Source organism: Chelonoidis abingdonii, chromosome 4, assembly GCF_003597395.2.
Source record: "Chelonoidis abingdonii isolate Lonesome George chromosome 4, CheloAbing_2.0, whole genome shotgun sequence".
Taxonomy (NCBI): Eukaryota; Metazoa; Chordata; order Testudines; family Testudinidae; genus Chelonoidis; species Chelonoidis abingdonii.
In genome coordinates, this window is record NC_133772.1 from 11,565,148 (window position 1) to 11,584,281 (window position 19,134).

The window sequence follows — 19,134 nt, forward strand, 5'->3', positions numbered from 1 at the left end:
GTATCTGTATTGCATCACCGCCCAGATGCCCCAATCAGGGTTGAGACCCTGTTACTAATAGGCATAGTGCAAACATAGAGCAAGACATGGTCCTGTTCCCTGCCCTGCCTGTCCTGCTCTTCAAACAGACTGCTTCAATTTGGGGATATTTTCCCCTTACGCAAACCCTCCACAACAAGTTATAATTAGAGATGGGCTGAGGGGGGCTGTGTGTGGAGCCAGCCAATGCCTGGGTCAGAGGGAAAACCAACTGAAAGAGCTAGGACTGAGGTGGAAGGAAGAATCAGGCCTTGGGTTTGAGTTAGAGAGAGCACCAAAGATGTTCTCAAAAGATGTCAGTCGCTACTGGGCCAGTACTGGGGGAGAAGCCTCTTCCTCTCTTGGGTGTGACCCAGAATGAGAACCACAGATATGGGTTCAGACCTGGGGATTCAAATCAGACACCCCTTCAGCTCCCCATTCCAAGGAGTTCCAGCATCAGCCCACCTGGTCCTCACAATAAGTGGAACGTACCTGCTAGCTGCTGCTGCACTGGCAGCAGAGTACTCCCCATTCTGCCCTTTATACTTGGCGTTGTTCATGGTGTCGCTATAAGACATGGTTTTCCCAGGGGGCTCCAGTGACATGCGCCTGCCTTGCGTGCTGCTGGGGACACTTCTGTGGGTGGAGCTGACCCGGCGCATCCCCTCTGCGGCCTGGGAGCCATACCCCACCATGTTGTGGCCATAGGTCACGGGTGTGCTAACGTTCCTGGAGGACGTGGATGTTCTCGAGTAGGACCTATCGGGTTCAGACACGTACAGGCGCTTCTTGATCAGCGGGCGGCTGTCTGGGCTGCAGACAGGAGGGCCAGTGGAGTAACGGCCACCTGGGTGATGTTGACTGATGCCGCTATTCCTCGTACTGCTGTCTGGGGCCATTTTGGTGGACAGGGCATAACTGTTGCCATAGCTGTAGCTTGGGCATCGGATATTCTGCTGCCTTTCCCAGGGTTGGCTGTAATCTGGGAAACTGTGGTCTCTGCAGCTCTCTCCCATATTTGAAGAAGCTTTCTCGACCCTGCTGGTGTCATTGCTGAACTCTGGTGGTGGTGGGATGATCTCATAGTCAAGCTTCTCTCCATTTTCTTCATCCTCCTTGGACAAGGAGCCAGGAGGTGAAGAGACGGAGTACAAGGAAAGGTCAGGTTTGGGGGGCAGGTCTTGCGGTCTCAAGTGTCTGGACTCCAAGAGGCCTTGAACTAAACTGGAGGCACCAAACCTCTCTAGCTTAGAAAGGCTCTGGGACTCCCCACTGCTAGTTTTCTGCATGTTCTGGTTTTGCTCAGAAGTGCTGGAGAATGACAGCGGTTTGTAGGCTTTCTGTCCTGGTTCTGAGAAGCCCAGTGCCTTGCCTTCAGGTGTGATCATTCTATCATGCTGCTTTCCCCCCAACAGGGCAGGTGACTCCATCGGCGGGGACTTTGGTGCCACCACAAAGGAGTAGGGCTTGGACTCACTGTAGTAGAAGTTGGTTGAGCCAGTTTCTGACTGGCTGCTGCTGCCACCGAGTTTCTCAGATAGCTTAATGGGGGGCTTTTTGGACAAGTAACTGTTCTGGCGGGAGGCAGATTGCCTGCCTCTTTGGGCCCGCTGTTTTGCAGCCAGGAGGAGAGCCATTGGAGAGCCTTTCTCCACCTTTTCTCCTGTGACTGGGTGAATCAGGACATCCTCCTCCTCCTGGTCTATATTCATGGAGGAAGAGGATGGTTGCCAAGGCACCCGTGACTTCTCAGCAGAGCACAGGATTGTGCCTCTGTCTGCATCATGTTTGTTTGTACTGACTGGCCCCTCCTCCACAGTTTGGGCAGGGGTCAGAGAGGATAGACTGTCTGTGGAGCTGGTCTCGGCCTGATGGGTTTTGTATTGGACGAGAGAAAAGTCTGTGTGTAACCCAGAGGTTTGTGTGGAAGAGGTAGCTTCTATAGAGGAGGGTGAAGAGGAGGCTAGAACAAAGGGTTGGTCCTTTGGTTTCTGAGGTGGGTCTGGAGATTTCTGAACATTGTCACATGGCAGGTATCCTGGAATAGGGTTTAAGTTCTCCAAAGTCTTATTACTGGTGAGGGCACTGGGAGTCTTACGATCCTTCTGTGTCTTCTCAACTTCCACTGAAGCTGCTGTGGGTGGGAGCTGATTGACAACAGGTTTTGGCAGCCTGGAGTCACCACAATTTGTCTGGCTGCTACCAGAATTCAGGGTAACTCTGTTTGTGCCTGGACTGTGTCTGTGATTTGTAAGTCCTATTGGTGGTTTACCTTCCTTTGTTGGGGAGAGTAGTGCTTCCAGCTCATTCCTGAATTTCATAACACTGTTTGCTTGCATGCTGGTGGGTTTATTGCTTGGAGCAGAGAAAATCGAGGAGTTCTCTTTTGCAGTGAGTGAATTAGTAGGTATCTTCTCTTTCCTCTCACTTCCCCCCCCTGCAGGTAACTGTAGATCTTTCAAAGTAAGTGTAGCTTGTTTTGACCCAACAGAGCTAAACCTATCATTGTTAGGGTGGTCAGTAATACTGTTGGCAGGTCTGGCAGTTATGGGTTTATCCAGCTGTCTCTCCTCCCTTTTCGAAGAGGAGGACAGCAAAACTGACAGTTCTTGCTTCAGCCTATTTAGATTACTGGGTTCTTTCCAGTCATCATCAGATGATGTGTAGTCTGGGGAGGGCACATCCGGTTCCTCCTCTGCACCAGGAAGCTCAGATTTTGGGCCTAAGTCTTTTTCAGCTTTCTCCAGCGGGATCTTTGTTGCCTCTAACAATGAGGACCGATAGCTATTAAAATTAGTCCCTTTGCCAGAGTCTGACCCTGGTCTTGGGCTCGTGGGTTCTGTGATTTGTCTGACGGGCTTTGTTACTATCTGCCTATCCGAGGTAGATTTCTGCTCAGCTTCTCCAGCTAAGTGCACCTTTGCTGCAGGTCTTATGGTAAAGCTTGGTGGAAGGGGAGGGCGGGTGCGAGGCTGTCTGGAAATAGGCCCATCTTCCTCACCAGAATCTTTTTCTTCCACGGAAATGGATGAACTTCTCACTGGGGCAGCGGGAGGTACTTTTAATGATCTGGGGAAAGTCAGGTGAGGTTCTGGGGTGGACTTGGTTGGTGACTCTTCCTTCTGGTGAGAGGCAGGTGGAATGGTGACAGTGAGAGAGGAGACGCTGGCATTTTCCCTGGCGTCTGTCTGCTTCATGTTCAGAACCGTTTCTGATTTCCACTTGGAGACGCTGTTCGAGATGGGAGTATGAAGCGTAGGAGGCGCTGGAGGTGGCAGAGGCGGTGCTGGGGGCACCACAAAAGCAAGTGGAGGTGCTGGAGGAATGAAATCCGGAGGGGACAGTGGGCCTGGAGAAGATACAGTTGAAGATGAAAGCAGATGTAGAGCTACGGATTGCGGAGATGCTGCTGTTGAAGGTAGTGGTGGTGGCGGCGGAGGTGCTGTGCATGGTGGAGGCAGTGGTATTTCCATTGGTGGGGGTGGGGGTGCCATGGAGGGTGGAGGTGGGGGTGGGGTCATTGAAGGGGGTGGAGGAATATCATTGTCCAGATAGTCTCTCTCGAAAGCCTTTGGCCGCAGGTCTCCAACTGAATTGTACAGTCTGTAGTTTCCATTGATTTGGGGCTTAAGACCTATGGGAAAGAACACTGGTGTTAAACACATTGCACATTGGCAAGACCCATACAGAGAACATCTCCAGAAAAGAAAACAAACAAACAAAAAAACCTGTCCTTTTAAGAAGAGCCAAGTGTCACACAACCAGCTGGAAGCATTTCATTTAAAACAACCTGATTAAAAATGATTTTAGCAGCAACACAGTCATTGGAACTCTCTCCTTAATAGCGCACTTGTGTTCAGTAAATCTTTAGGCTCAGCATAAGGGCCTGATTTTGCAACTAAAATCCCAGGGGCAGACCCTAATGAAGCAGGAATAGCTTGTACCAGGCTCTCTATGGAGTAGATTAAATATACTAATCTCCAGGTCTTTAATCTTGAGGGTGCTGCGCACCCTCAACTCCTGTTGACTTCACTGGCAGTTGAAGGCTCCTAGCACCTCCTTAGGTGGCCTGGATAATACTTGTAAACTTTTCAGCCCAGATGGAATGAGTCATCTGAAGATCCTAGTTCATAGTTATGCTAACATAAGAGTTGTATTTCACCTCTAAGAAAAAAATGGATTGAACCTTTTCTTAAAAAAACAAGTTGAGGTTAATAGACAAGAGAAGGTCTCTAGGCTTCTTTCTACAGTGGGAGATCCTGCAATGTATTTTGTGCTCATTTGGTTATGTAAATTAGGGAAGAATCAATTTAAAAACAAAACAAAACAAAAAACCACAGACGTAGACTTCTATCAGATGCTTCCATAACTTATGGAATTTTGATTGGGGTTCATGAGTTTTATTTTGTATTATACTCTCCCTCGATGTGTCTCTGTCTTTTCTGATGCACTGATTTTCATATAAAATATATCAAATCAGATAAACTGGGTCCACAAAGGAAACAGCTAGAATTAGATTGTTTCAGGACTCCCAAGACATTATGTAATACTTGGCAGAAAAGCATATTTAGTCTCCTGACTTCTTATCACAGTCACTATCTAGAGTCAAGATGAAATTTAGTTACCTCCTATGCTTCCTACTGAATAAGGGAATAAATTAAGCAACCAAATTTCCATGTCATCAATGGAATAACTTTATATATATATTTTTAAAAACTCTTGATAGTTGCCATGGTTGCATCGCAGAAAAAACTAACCCAACATGCTTTGCAGGTGTTGGCTTCATCTGATGAGAGCATCTCGTAACTGTGTTTCAGTCCTTTTCCCTAAGGACACTTGGAACCCTCCTCAAGTCAGCCAGCAGCTGAAAGCTTGCTCAGTTTGTGTGGGAACACAGGAGGTCAGATCCTGATGCCTCGGTATATTGACTTCAGCCAAACTAGTTGCATGATTAAGGAATGGTGACGGCAACATAATGCAACGATCTGTGCATTAAAGCCGTTTTAAGGGCTTTGAATACCTCAGCAGAGAGGACAACTTACCTAGAGATGCTTTTTCTTCAAAACCCTCTGGCACAGAAGGGGTTGGCACAGCCACTCCATGTGTTTCCTGGGTGTTCTGAAAGGGTTTAATAAGTGGATGGTAAGGAAACTCACAACTGTATATACCCAACACCTAGAACAAAGGTTCAAGCCTGGGGTGCCAAGGCGGCACTACAATACAAATTAATAATAAAAACACCTCAAATACCATGTGTATAAAGTGCTGGGCACGAGTTTTACCCATGTTAGGTCATCTGAATCTCAGCTTTCATTTATATATGTTCCTAGGCCTCCTGGTTGTGAAGAAAAGCTTGAAAACATGACCTGACTGTGACCAGTACAGACATGTCTGCCTGCACATGCAGACAACCTCCCACTGGGGAAGGACCACCAGCTGTTGCCAGAGAGCTACCACCATTGGTGCACCCGCTGATGGCATGGTGGCCTTGGGAAGCACACCTGTTGGGAGTGGACTTGGCGCTCCAGATTGCCTTATTCCATCTCTACCGGACAGGGCAGGGCAGGGGTGAAGATAGTCTCCAGCAAGCATTGGCAGTTGCTCACCAAAGTTCACACACAGAGGACACTAACTCACTGAAGAAATGGCATGAATTCTGTGGAGGGGTTATGGCATTCAGCACAGCCTAACAAGTTAAATGCCACTGACACTGCCCTCCACCCCCCAACCCTCATGGGTTTGCATTCCTTTCCCTAGTTTGCACTGAGGGATCACTGTGAAACCCAGCTGAAATTGTTGACAACCATTTTTGCATTTGCACTGCAAAATTCCGACATTTTGATGCAGAAGCAAAACAGGAGCTGGTCCATGTGCCCAAATCTTAGTGATGCTGCTGAGCTTCAGGCTTGTGAAGCTATCTGAAGCCACGGCCATTTCAGGTCATTTGGGGTGCAAAAAATTTGTTCAGTTCCAGATCATGCCATTTTTCCAAGAAGCGGGCTCATTCGTGGCACTTTCAACTAGGCTGAAATGCTGAACAAGCACCTCCTACACCTCCCAAACACAAACAGACCAACCTGCCTCTCCAGTGACTCACTGTGATGATCATTCAGCAAAAGCGTTTAAAGTTATTGTTGCTTGCTAAACACACTAATGCATGAAAATTACAGACCAAGCCCTGTCAGGACTGGAACTCTAATTCCTGGACCAACGCTTTACTCAGCAGTTTTGAGCTCGGATGTACCTTCTTGAGACTTCATTATAGACATTTCAGGCTCAATTCATCCTCACCAGGCACCGTGTGTAGTCACCTACACCTTGTGCAAAGTGCTACCAAATCAGAAGAGTGGTGTTAGAAACCCACTTTGCTGTGACTGCACAAAGGGCTGGACAAGGCTGAATTGGGCCATTCTGTACAGAGAAATTTATACCAGTCAGATGGTATAACAGGAGTGATCTTTAATCAACAGAAAACATACATTGTTAACACATAAAGAGCCCGCAGCTAGAGCTCAAGAATAGATAACAGAGTTCCTGGGTCTTGTAGGATCTATAAAATGTGGTGTTGTGCATTGCCAATGGCTTCTTCTAGGCAACTCTTTACAATCCTTTGTACAAAGAGAATATTGCCCTACAAGCAGTTTCCACCACTGCACAGCGTGGCTGCATTTCTTATACAACCCCCTGGATAATCCAGTAGCCAGTGCCCTTTGCCTTTCGTTTGGCAATATTGTTACTTTGACAAGAGATTGCAGTAGGGTTTCAAGGTCCCACTGGGCAAAGTTTCAGTTTAACACATAGTCTACTTCATCATAAACATGTTGAGAGTCTAGATTAACTCGCTGTAAAGGCACTGGGTGTGAAAAGAAAGCAGTGTGGGATAATTTAGGAACACAGAAATTTCCAGAGCAGTGGCACATCTAGCTCAGTCTGCTGTGTCTGACAGAGGCCAGCACCAGCTGCTTCAGAGAAAGGGGCAAGAACCCCGTGGTAGGCAGTTATGGAATAACCTGCCCATAAGGAAAGCTTCCTCCTGACCCCCAATAGTTAGAGGTTGGCTTGTGCCCTGCAGCATGAGGGTTTGTGTTTCTCATTGCAGCCACTGTGGGGATTTTTCTGCAGCCACAACAGCCTCTTGGGCTGAGATGGGACTGGGGGCAGGGGCACAGTGGCAAAGCAATGACTCCTCCCAGTAATGTCCAGCTGTTGCTCTTGGCTGCCTTGCTGGCTGCCATGCTAGCACCACCAATTGGGGGTGGGAGGGGCAGGATCAGCACCTTGCACCACACAGCCTCTTGTGGGCTCTGGGCAGCGCCTCTGCAGACACATCAGGCCCAGTGTGTGTGCTCAGCAGGCTTCAGGTTTCAGCCCCTGGGCTTTGGCTCTAGGCTTCAGCCCAGTGCGATGGGAATTGGGCTTGGAAAAATTGTCAGAGCGGCCACCAGCAAGGGTTAGTGGCCGCACCCTGAACCACCAAAAAAATTGTTCTAAGAACCCCATACCTATTAGAGTCAAAAAGAAACATTGCAATTGTTTGGGTTGTGTTTGCCACACCACATGATAATTATACAACGAATACATGTTACTAAAAATATCTTCCTTCCTGGATTGTACACAGATCCAGAACATTGCTGGCTGTAGGTTGAAACGTGACCATTGTCCTGGAATTTCACACACACCTTCAGACCTTTGAATTCTTAGGATTCTCAACCCCACCCACTCTGAGTGTTGCTAATATATATCAACAATAGGTTTTTGCAAAAGCTGCCTTGGCCTGGATTCATGAATGCTAGCTGGCTGCTATTTTCATTAATGCTGCCAGGAAAGGGGGTCCACTGAGGACTATAATATTGCCCAACTCATCAGAATGCTATTAAGCTGACTCACTCAGGGGTTGAATTTTATGTCCCAGAGAGATCACACTCAGCAGCAGGTAGGATGGGAAGGAACGGCTGACTTGTTAAAGCACTCCCTTTTAGTCTGTGTTGGGAGCAGCATGGCTGGGCTCCAGAAGCAGCAGTGATCAGAAGTGGCAGAGAAACCCAAGAAGACCTCCCAGAGAGAAGAGAATATAAATGAACATGGCAAATAGCTTCCCCATCCCCACTCTCACCTAGCGTTTCCTGCCAATTCTTGAAAAAAAAAAAATGGAAAATGCAGATGTTCCCTTACTGTGTATTTTACAGAGTCCCAGTCACAGCCTGCAGTGCCTGCCCCAAACTGATCATGACACAGTCAGAAGACTATTCTCCTCAGCCCCAAAATGTATGTCAATATTCAATTGACCAGGCACATTAACAGTGGCGAACAGGTTGGCTACTTTTAAGGCATCAGGTATCATCTTTTGTCAGAGGCCAACTGCCAGACTAGATGGACTTCTGGCTGTTCCCATGCAGAACATTCTGTGGTTCCTGGAGATACACAAGATAATGGGAGGCAACATTTTGGGCAAGAACCTTAGCTTTTGTTGAAGGGCTAAGAAGAACAGAGAGGATAAGGAAGCATTTCAGGATTTCTCCCCCTTTGCCCTTGCCCAGCAGCACCTCTCCAGCTGAAGATGTCAGGCCATGACTTCAGTAGGATTTCCTTGAGGTCTTCAACTTTGCCAGCAAATGCCAAACAAAGAGGCATCTAAAGGCATTTCATACAAGCCAGCATGGCTTTCTCTGGTACAGCCATGAAAAGCATAAGGGAGGCAACAAATAGAAAACCAGCAATTCTTAGCCATTCCACATTGCTTTGAATCTCAGGAGCACAATACACATAGTAGCTTGTTAACAAGGAAATAGAGTGATTTCTAAGCATTCATTTGCCCCTGCATTCTGAGCAGTGCATGAGTCACACACTAGATTACAGGGACACACCCTTACGGAAATGAACAAGAGTAAGGCCTATATTTTCAAGTGTCCAGTCAGGGCTGGCTTTAAGCTGATTCACCCAATTCCCTGGAATCAGGCCCCATGCTGAAGATGGCCCCATGCCCAAGGGGGCCCCACTCCAGGGGTCTTCGATGGCATTTTGGGGGCAGGGGGGTCCTTTGGTGTTGTGGAAAACCCGGAGCAGAACCCCCAACGCTGAGTATTCCAATCGGGCCCTGCAGGTTATAAAGCCGGCCCTGTGTCCAATAACTGTGGGTGTCCAATTTTTTGAGATGTCAAAATGAGATGTTTAAGGGTCCTGTCTGAGCACCTGCTGCTCCCAGGGAATTCTTTTGGAATTGTGGGTGCTCTGCACCTCTCAAAATTAGCCCCCACAATGTCACATTTGTCTTCCAAAAATGGAGGAAGCCCAAGTCAGTGGTCTCTCTTGACAATGCTGGCCATAGCAACTGCATGTATTTACTAGGCACGTGACTAGCTTTACTCAGCCTCCCTCTGACTCATGGTGAGGTGCCTCTACTCTCTTGAGTGGTTCACTTAGGACCAGCATTTCAGGTTTGAGGAGGTTTTCTGTGCGCTGAGTGCCCTGCTTGGGATGAGCATTCATTGGCACATGAAGGCACTCCTTCATGACGGTGGACAGAATTAGGCCGTCCCTCTCCAAGGAAGCTTCTCTCATCCTTCAAATGCTGATGAGAGAGCCCCGCCTGACTGTACTTTGACCAGTTCCATGATCTCCTATCACAAGGACTTGCACGTCCTTCATTTGGAATGACTTTGTGGCTAGTGTGCTTTGATCTCCAGGGCTGCCAAGGCAGCACCTTGCAGTGGCAATGAGAATGGAGGAAGTCGTGTGAGGTGCAAGCTGTTGATCGCTGAAGAAAGTGGCACTGCTCCCAAGAGTACATGAGTTGCAAGTACCCTCTCATTAAAAAATCTACTGGAAAACATTGCCCCTGGTAGCAAGGCCACTGCTAAATGCTATAAGGGTTCATATGGGAAGGAAGTTAGTCGTGCAAGGGGAAAAAAATGTCATATAGAGAGGAATGTTGAAGAGGTCTGGGCACAGTTCCAGGGCAGGGTGTACCTAAACCCTAAGCAACTTTCAATATTGACTCACGATCGCATCTACGTCAGCCTAGCAAAGCCCTGGCAATGCAGAATGTCAGTTGCTGTGTGAAAAGAAGGGGCTGTAGATTAGTATATTGCTTATGTGATGTGGGTTACAGTAAGGCCTCAGGAGCAGGAGAGTGGGCCTCCGCTCCATTCATTGCGCATCACAGCTAGAGCTGGGTGAAAAAAAGGCAAGGTTATTATGCAAAGAAAAAACATGTTTAAAATTAAAAAATTTCAGAACAATTTATTTCTACCTTAGTGGGAAAACCCCCTAATCTCCCCCTGGTGCCCCAATTGGAAAAAAAAATTGAAGCGTGTGAGACATTTTCCCCTGCAATTTCAAAAACATGAAGACAATAATGTTGTTTTGCAAAAATTTCAGTCACTAACGCCCCCCTCCCTTTTTTTTTTTTTTTTGGAGGAGAACTTCATTGCCAGTGTTAGATCCCATTCCCCACCCCAGCCGACCCCCGGCAGGAGTCATTGTCACACAGTGTAAGCATAAGTTCCACAGGCCTCCTGCTATAGAAACACTTGGGTCAGAAGTACCTCTACACTGTCCTGCTGCGTATGGTGAGATGCAGGGAAGTGCAGCTGACATTCAATAGGCAGGAAGCTCTCGTTTCCTCTCTGATGCCAGACTGACCGAGTGACAGGGCATCAAGCAGGAAGGGAGAGAACGCTCCTTGAGAGCTTACAGGGCAGGTTCTCACTGCCTGCCTTCTTTTTTGCCTTTTCAGTGACTCATTCCTTTGGTTTCTCCATTTGTAGTTACCTTTTATTTTAAAAAAGGGAATCTGAGATGCAGAGAAGCTAGGAAGCATTGGGAGGAAAGGCAGCAACAGCGAATGCTTGTTGGGGATGAGGGAACTATGTAGCTTGGATCTGGACAGCTCCACAACTGTAGCCAAATAGCACACCAGAGAAGTTAGCACATGGGCAGGGTGAAGAAAGTTGCATTGCTGAGGCTGAGTAAGGGGGTGGCTCTGCGTGTTTATTCCAAAGGACGTTTGTGCTGACAGAGATCTGTTCCTTCCCCCGCCTGCTTCTCTTCCCCGAGTAGCCCATTTCAAGCAGAGGCAGATGCCGGCTGTATCACAAAGCATGGTCTCCCTGGAAAATTGACCTCACGGGATTCCCATCCTTGTTGCCTTCTTTTTGATTCCATACAAGATACAATTTTAAAAAGTTTTTCACTAGCAAGCCCTGAAAACTCAGTCTGAGCTCTCCAATCAAGCAAGGTTCTCTTCTCTGGTGCGATCAGCTTTAAGAAACGTTCTGCAGGTAGGTCATGCCCTCAGTAAACCTGTGCAGCTCCACTGCTTCCTTATTATTCCTTCAGCAAACCTGTGTAATCCCACAGCCTCCTCAACTGTTCCTTTAATGACATCCTGCAACTCCATTGTCTCTTAATACCCATAACACCACCTGTAAAATTCCATTAACTTTATGCAGTCAACTGTCAGTGCACGGTGTAATAACTGACTGAAATGTTGTAAAATGTGGCTATGCTGATAGATGCACAAGCAGCAGCAGAATCTGGCTCATTCTCTCAGCTATGTCAGCTCTTCGGGGCTGAGAATGCAGGATTTGCATGGACCAAGACTAGTATCTGGTAAGGACAGTATCCTACCGCTAGCAGTGTCCCATGTCTGGTATATTATATGCAGTCAGCTACTCGCTCTCCATAATTACACTAGGCAGTTGTTGCCTTATTCCAAACTCCTTATGAGCTGGACCCTTGGAAGATCAATCATGTGGGGAAAATATACTCAATACTGCCTAGCAAATGGGAGTTTACTGAATTTGCAAGGAATACTCTCTCCTGATCCGGAGGTAGAGAGACCCTTCTGGAGATTTTTAGGGATCCCAGATCTAGCCTGCTAACTGTACCTCTAATTTCAATGTCAGCATAGCAGTTGCTATTGTAATGCTGCGATGCATCTGTCTGAGGAGTCCCTGTCCAAGGAATTTCGACAGAAGGCCACTGTCTAGAGGTTATGTAAATACAGGAGAACTGTCTGAACGCAAACAACAGCGAACTGAATGCAACTGAGGCAAAAAGCCAAGAGATCCCAGGCGAAAAGCTCTCAGCCCACCCAATCGTGAAGAGCTCCAGTCACGGGCACAGAGCAGAGCTTTGTTTTCTGATGCACGTCCCTGACTTTGATGTTAAGCAGCTGTGGCAGAGCTGACTAGCATGTATAGGGCTTGGTAACAGGGAATGAAAGAAATAAAGAGCTATTTCCATGGGGTATTCACCTGACGTTAGAACATTACCAATCTTCTTCCCTCCTCGCTCTGTTAGTTACTGCTTATATTAAGCGCGAGCTGCCAAAATCCAGTGGGCGCAATCGTAGAACATTTCACTTGCCCAAGCACGGCAGCAATGCTGCGCGGGGGCGCTCTGCACTCGCCAGTCCCGCAGAGCTCCGGTGGAACCCTCCTGCAGGCCTGATGCGCAAGAAAGGTCGGCTGGTCCACAAGACTCACTCGAAGCGACAGAGTGCCCCGCGGAATGCGCCCCAAACCGTGCTCGGCGTGTTGGGGCTGGTACTGCCCCTGGCCAAATCATCTACAACCATTTAATGGGCCTGCGATTATACAGGGGGAGGAGGAAAGGCGCTGATGAGAGAATGCCCCAAGTGGGCATTTTGCTGATTTGGGCCGATTTAAATACAGGACTCAAATTTTTAATCAGGGCAGGAGTTTTGTGTGCATCCTGTCCTGGGCATGGTCTGAGGCTCTGGAATGAACTCAGGACTATCACAAACCTTCTCCAAGTGTCACATGTATTTTTTTGACCTGCCTTCTCTAATATAAACACATAACAATGGGTATATTTATTTAACATCAAAATTCACCACACATCTACCAAAACATGACACTCCACTGCACACACTCCTCCTCCTGGAGAAAGGATGAGAGAAACAACAACAACAAGTGACAGATGTGTAGTCACGTTGCTTAATGCACTACTGGAAGGCACTCAGGTAAAAACCCATGTAGAACAGAACAGTGATAATTCTTTATTCAAGGGTTATGTCCCCATCACAACAGCCTAGACGATCATTCAAAATAACCTGCAAAGAGGGTCTGATTCTCTAGGTTTTTAAAGTAATGTAATAGTTTAATCCATCTGAATCGTATAGGGTTCTCCTATCACATACTAGGAGGAGGATTTGCTTTTGGAGCTGGCAGACACTGATCCACACACTGATCTACAAATATCATTTGGTGTAAAGTCCTGCTATACCACATCAGGACACTGACTGCTCCATTGTTCCATTCAGTTCAAGGGGGTTTTGCTTAGAGCTGTGCCGATATCCCTTTCCCCACTTCTGCTTCATGACCTCACTTTACTAATGAGTATCTCATAACTGAGCTAACAAGAGGGTGTGATGCAACAGGGAGAGGGGCGGATTGACCCAAATGTTGCCAAGGAGTTACACTAAGGATGGGAGACTTCCTTTGAAGGAAGATCCCTGAGCTGTAACCTGATCCAGGAGGGGGACTGGGAGAAGTGACACCTTCTGGCCCAGAGACTGGACAAAGGAGAGGAGGAGCTAGGGGGAGGAGGAAGAGAGCTGCTGGAGGATTTTTTGGTTTCAGTTTTGTGCTGGGTGGTGTGGTTAAATGCAGGGAACCCCAGGCTGGGGTGTAAGCTCCCTGCCCCACAGAAGGACATGACTGAGGGTTCCTGGTTGTACCTACAAGCTCTGTTGTAGCCTGCATTCCTACTGTCCAATAAACCTTCCATTTTACTGGCTGGTTGAAAGTCACAGTGCATCCCAGGAAGAGGGGTGCAGGGCCCTGACTCCGTGACAGAGGGCATTTCCAGTAGCAGTGAAATCAGAATACTGTACTCACAACGACAGAGTCCTGTGGCACCTTATTGACTAACAGACGTATTGGAGCATAAGCTTTTGTGGGGGAATACCTACTTCATCGGATGCATGCACCAAGTGGGTATTCACCCACGAAAGCTCATGCTCCAATACGTCTGTTAGTCAATAAGATGCCACAGGCCTCTTTTTCGCTTTTTACAGATCCAAACTAACATGGTTACCCCTCTGATATGTGTACTCACAACCTGATTCTGATTTGCTACCAACACATTCAGCCTTGAATTTGCAGCAGAAATGCTAACACAGTTTACCAAGTTCATGACCAATGTAACTTACCTCACCTCACAGCTTCCTACCTGGCTATTTTGCCTATGTCCATCATAAACTATGGGCTCAGATCAGATTTCAGTCCCTGTCTGTAACCATCAGCATTAAAAAGTGGTTTTGCTTCCGACCTGATTTTCTTTCTGCATATAGACGATAAGAGATATACCGGGCACCACGCCAATCTAGCTGGTTCTAAACACCATTTGCTAGAGTGGCAGAGCAAGCTCCTTTGACCTCCTACCACCGGTGCAGTTAGACCCCTGCATTCAGGAATGTAATGGGGGAAGTGGAAAATACTCACGAGAGGCATGAAGGTCAGTAACGGTCGGACTCTTGGCCGAGGCTTAAGTGTTGCTGTTCCAGAATCAGTCACTGTAGTAACACGTTTATCCTCATAATACAGTTCAACAACATCACCTAAAAATAAGGAGAATAGAACTTGTGAGACAGGAATAAAGCTAACTGATGTTAAAACCAAATACCATCATATGAGAAGGTCTGGTCTACACTACGAGGTTAGGTCAAATTTAGCCGCGTTAGATCGATTTTATAAAGAGAGTGTGTCTATACAACCAACCCTGTTCTACCAACCTAAAGGGCTCTTAAAATCAACTGCTGTACTCCTCCCCTGATGAGGAGAGTAGAGCTAAAAAATGACCTTCCTGGGTGGAATTTGGGGTACTGTAGATACAGCGCTGTGCAATTCGATGGTATTGACCTCCGGGAGCTATCCAAGAGTGCTCCAATGTGACCACTCTGGACAGCACTTTCAACTCTGATGCACTAGCCAGGTACATAGGAAAAGCACCAGGAACTTTTGAATTTCATTTCCTGTTTGGTCAGCATGGCCAGCTCAGCAGAACAGGAGACCCAGAATTGCAAACGAGCTCCAGCATGGAGCGAGTGGGAGACACTGGATCCGACTTCTGTATGGGAAGAAGAATGTGTGCAGGCAGAACTCCAATCCATCAGAAGAAATGCTGATATATACACCAAAATCACACAGGGCATGATGGACAGAGGCTGTACCAGGGACACACAACAATGCAGCGTGAAAATAGGAGCTCAGGCAAGCCTACCAAAAGACAAAGGAGGCAAACGGTGGCTCTGATTCAGAGCCCCAGGCATGCTGCTTCTGTGATTAGCTACATGCCATTCGGGGGCGGGGGGGGGGAACCCAACACTCTCTTTGGACACCTGGAAGTTGGCAGCCTCACACAATATGGATGAGGAAGGAGGAGAAGAATATGCAGCAGGCAAGCAGAGAATCTGTTCTCCTGGGCAGCCAGGACCTTTTCCTCACCCTGAACCCAGTACCCTCCCAGGGCGTATTGTTCTTAACCCTGAAGGTGGAGAAGGCACCTCTGGTAAGTGCACATTTGTAACAACACTACAAGGATTAAAAGCAATTGTGTTTAGTGTTTGATTTGCCCTGAACAATTGGGATGCATTCGCAGCCAGTACAGCTACTGGAAAAGTCTGTTAACGTGTCCATAGGCGGCAGGTTATATGGGCTCGAGGTGCCTGGGCTCCAGGAATATTCAGGGCCGGGTGCCCTGCTCCAGTAATATTTGGAGCTGGGTCTCTTCCCCAGCCCTGCCTGGATAAGGTCCCGGCCCTGGCCCCCATGGGTCTCCCCCTACCGCCTTGCCCCGCAGCGTCCCTGCCTGGAGCAGGTACCGGCCTCTGCCTTCCACCCCTCCCCCTGCGTCCCTCCTCTGCCTAGTCCTTGCCTGCTCGCAGATCGGCTCCTGGCAGAACTGCAGCCTGCTGCCTCAGGGTCCTAGCGCCTGCCCTCCGCTAATGGCAAGGCAGGCTGCCCTTACCCTGCTCTTCTGCCCTAGCTTTGAGCCTCTCCAACACCCTAAACCCTCATCCTCAGCCCCAACTCTCATCCCCCTGCACCCTGATCCTCATCCCCATCCAGAGCCCTCATCCCCCCACACCCTGAGCCTCTGCTCCAGCTCTGAGCCCCACCGTATCATGAACCCCTCATCCTTAGCCCCAACCCTCATTCCCCTGCAGCCTGATCCTCTGCCCCAGCATGCACCACCTCCCCCTTCCTACACCCCCACCCGAGCCTGCACTCAAACTCCATCCCAAAGACTGCACCCCTCACCCCCTCCTGCACACCCACCCCCTGCCCCAGCCCAGAACCTGCACCCAAACTCCTTCCCAAAGCCTGCACCCTAATCCCCAGCCCAGGACCTGCACCCCAGACCTCCCCCCTGAAACCCCGCCCAGAGCCTTAGGCAGGTGGAGGCGGAGTTGGGCGGGGGCAGAGTTGGGGGGGGGGCAGGTTCTGGGCACCACCAAAATTTCTGCAAACTTGCCTCCCATAAACGTGTGTGGGGCTGGAACGGGAATCCTCCAGGGACATCTCCATGAAGTTCTCCTGGAGGTACTCTGAAGCCTTTGCACAAGGTTTCTGGGGAGGGCTGCCTTATTTCATTCTCCAGAGTAGGACACTTTTACCACACCAAGCCAGTAGCAAGTGGTCTGGAATCATTGCAGCACAAAGCATGGCAGCGAATGGTCCTGGGTTTTGGTTGCATTCATACAACATTTGGTCTTTATGTTTCTGTGTTAGCCTCAGGAGAGCGATATCACTCATGATCACTTGCTTGAAATAGGGGAAGTTTTGTAAGGGAACAGTGATCCCCTCTGTTTTGTGATCTTCGACACATTAGACGCTGGGCAGTTTGCGCTTGGCTAAGAGGGATCATCCTGGAGAATAGCCACACAGGCAGGAGGAGGAGGAGGGGGGAAAAAGGGGTGTGCCCCAAAACCATAGCCCCTCTTTTTAAATGGCAAACCCAACCGGCATTGGTTGCTATGGGAAAGGAGGGCACTGCAGTTTAAAACTATTCCCACATATTATGAATGCAGAAGAAGCCAACCCCACGTACCCTTTGGCTTACCATGGCTACCTAGAAACTGAATTCTGTTGCCCAGCCAGGTGTGAAGTGTCACCATTCTGGCAAGCGCTCAATATAAGAGGCAAAATGCGACCTTGTACCTAAAACACATGTGCCATCTGCTGTGAATTTCTTGATTCACTGTGAAAGAGTCTCCCTTTTGTTCTCAGAAATGTATCTGTGCTATGGTGTCTGCATGGATAACCCAGGAAAAAAGGCGCAAAATGATTGTTTGCCATTGCTTTCAAGGAGGGAGGCAGGTGAGACTGACAACATGTACCCAAAACCACCCACGACAATGTTTTTGCCCCATCAAGCATTAGGAGCTTAACTCAGAATTCCAATGGGTAGAGGGGACTGTGGGATAGCTACTCACAGTGCGCCACTTCCGTGAGTCGATGCTAGCCATGGTATTAAGGACTCATTCTGCCAACCTAATGCACTTAGTGGAGACATGCGCAATCCACTTCTATAAAATCAATCTAATTTCTTAGTGTAGACATGCCCAAAGTGGTGTGGTGAATCCTAGGTCATCTCCCGCCCATTACTAGGAGAACTCCATCTGTTTGGAAAAGAAACTCAAAGTCCGATGCTTAGCCAGATCTCTTGGGTTGAAGATGCCATGAGAACAGGCTTATATACGCTTTCAGGTGTTCGGGGAATCCTCAAGAGAAGGAGGGTCCTTGGTTCTGATACTGACTCACTCTGGTTCATCAGAACTTCTCTATAGGTACTTTAGGACATAAGGAAAAGTCAGACAGAAGCTGACATGCATCAATAGCAGGGGTTTCAGTCTGTTGGTCAGTCGGTGAATGTAGAACTAGTTTCCCCACTTGCTTAGAGGCTATGTTTACTGTATGGATCAGCTTTCTGGTACCATGGGGACAGGGGCATAAAGAATCACCATAACTGGAGCTAAATGGAAAATGTGAACAAATTAAATGTGGTGGAAGAGCCAGAACGAAATTGTTTGCAAAACTTTGTTTGCGCTTTTCTAATCGGCTCCAGTTGCAGTTAATATACAGTAACCAGGGCCTTGATCCTGCGAACACATGAGTAGCTGTTTGTATGGAGTAGGCCCATTGAACTCAGTGGAGCTTCCCATGTGTTCAGTAGCAAGACACCATATTCAGCATCCAGTATGTGCTCAGTGCTGTATGTCACAGGGTGTTATATCTGCAGATTAAATGAGTTCTTGTTATAGAAAGTAAAAGAAAAAAAGTCTTAATAAAAACAAGTGAGAAGAGAGCATCTGAGCCTGAAGAACACAGATTTATTAGCGCATGTGGGTCTGTTTTAGTGGGTTATTTTTACTGCTGTTCAGTATTAATAAAGGTCTGTCTCAAGTGGACCAGACTTATAAAGCTGGCATCTGATTCACCCTTTGGGAAGGAGGGAGAAGATTCAGAAGCAACTGAAAGAAAAAACAGATGATTGTTTAGTGAGACTGAGAGTCCCTCCAGCTCCCTCCTTATGTAAAGTAGCTTAGCTGGTTCCACAGCTGGATCAGTGGCTGGCAGTAGCACACAGACTGCAGGGCTTGGCTGATAGACAGTGTCTGTCTTCTCTTTCCAGTTAGCAACCAGATGGATTTGGGGGTGACTGAGATCAACTGATGGCCTCTCTCTCTACCTCTGCCACAGAATCCCTGCTGAATCCTGACCTATTACCCTTGGCGCCTGTTCCCATCCGGACAGTTGCATATCCCTACAGGTAGGGTAGGGAGGTGGCCTCCAACACATGGGCTTTGCTGTTGGTATTATAGGCTGCTGTAGCTCTACAACAGATCCCCATCGTTTTGTTGTGCAGCAGAGGGACAATGGGCCCTTGTTGCTCACTAGTAGTATCCCAGCTCCCTGGGCTTGGCAGCCTGCACCAGCAGCTCCTTTTCTCAAGCTGATTACAGTGAACACTAAACAAAGCAGCAAAGGACAAGCAATCTGCAGCGTCTCTCTCCCATTGAGCTTTAGCAGAAGAGCCTGCAGAAGGAAGGGGCACATGCAGTGGCTTTGCAAGCAGCCACGA

At 48.1% G+C, this 19,134-nt stretch overlaps 1 protein-coding gene across 2 annotated transcripts in view; it reads right to left on the reverse strand.

Moving 5' to 3' along the window:
* Window positions 1-19,134, reverse strand: part of C4H6orf132 (chromosome 4 C6orf132 homolog) — a 31,528-nt gene that overhangs the window by 2,381 nt on the left and 10,013 nt on the right. For both annotated transcript variants that reach the window (XM_032794157.2, XM_032794156.2), the window contains exons 2-4: window positions 14,493-14,608; window positions 5,064-5,139; window positions 514-3,655 (exon numbers count right to left, since the gene is read on the reverse strand). In XM_032794157.2, the coding sequence (XP_032650048.1) occupies window positions 514-3,655; window positions 5,064-5,139; window positions 14,493-14,608 (3,334 nt within the window). The remainder of the gene's footprint in view (window positions 1-513; window positions 3,656-5,063; window positions 5,140-14,492; window positions 14,609-19,134) is intronic.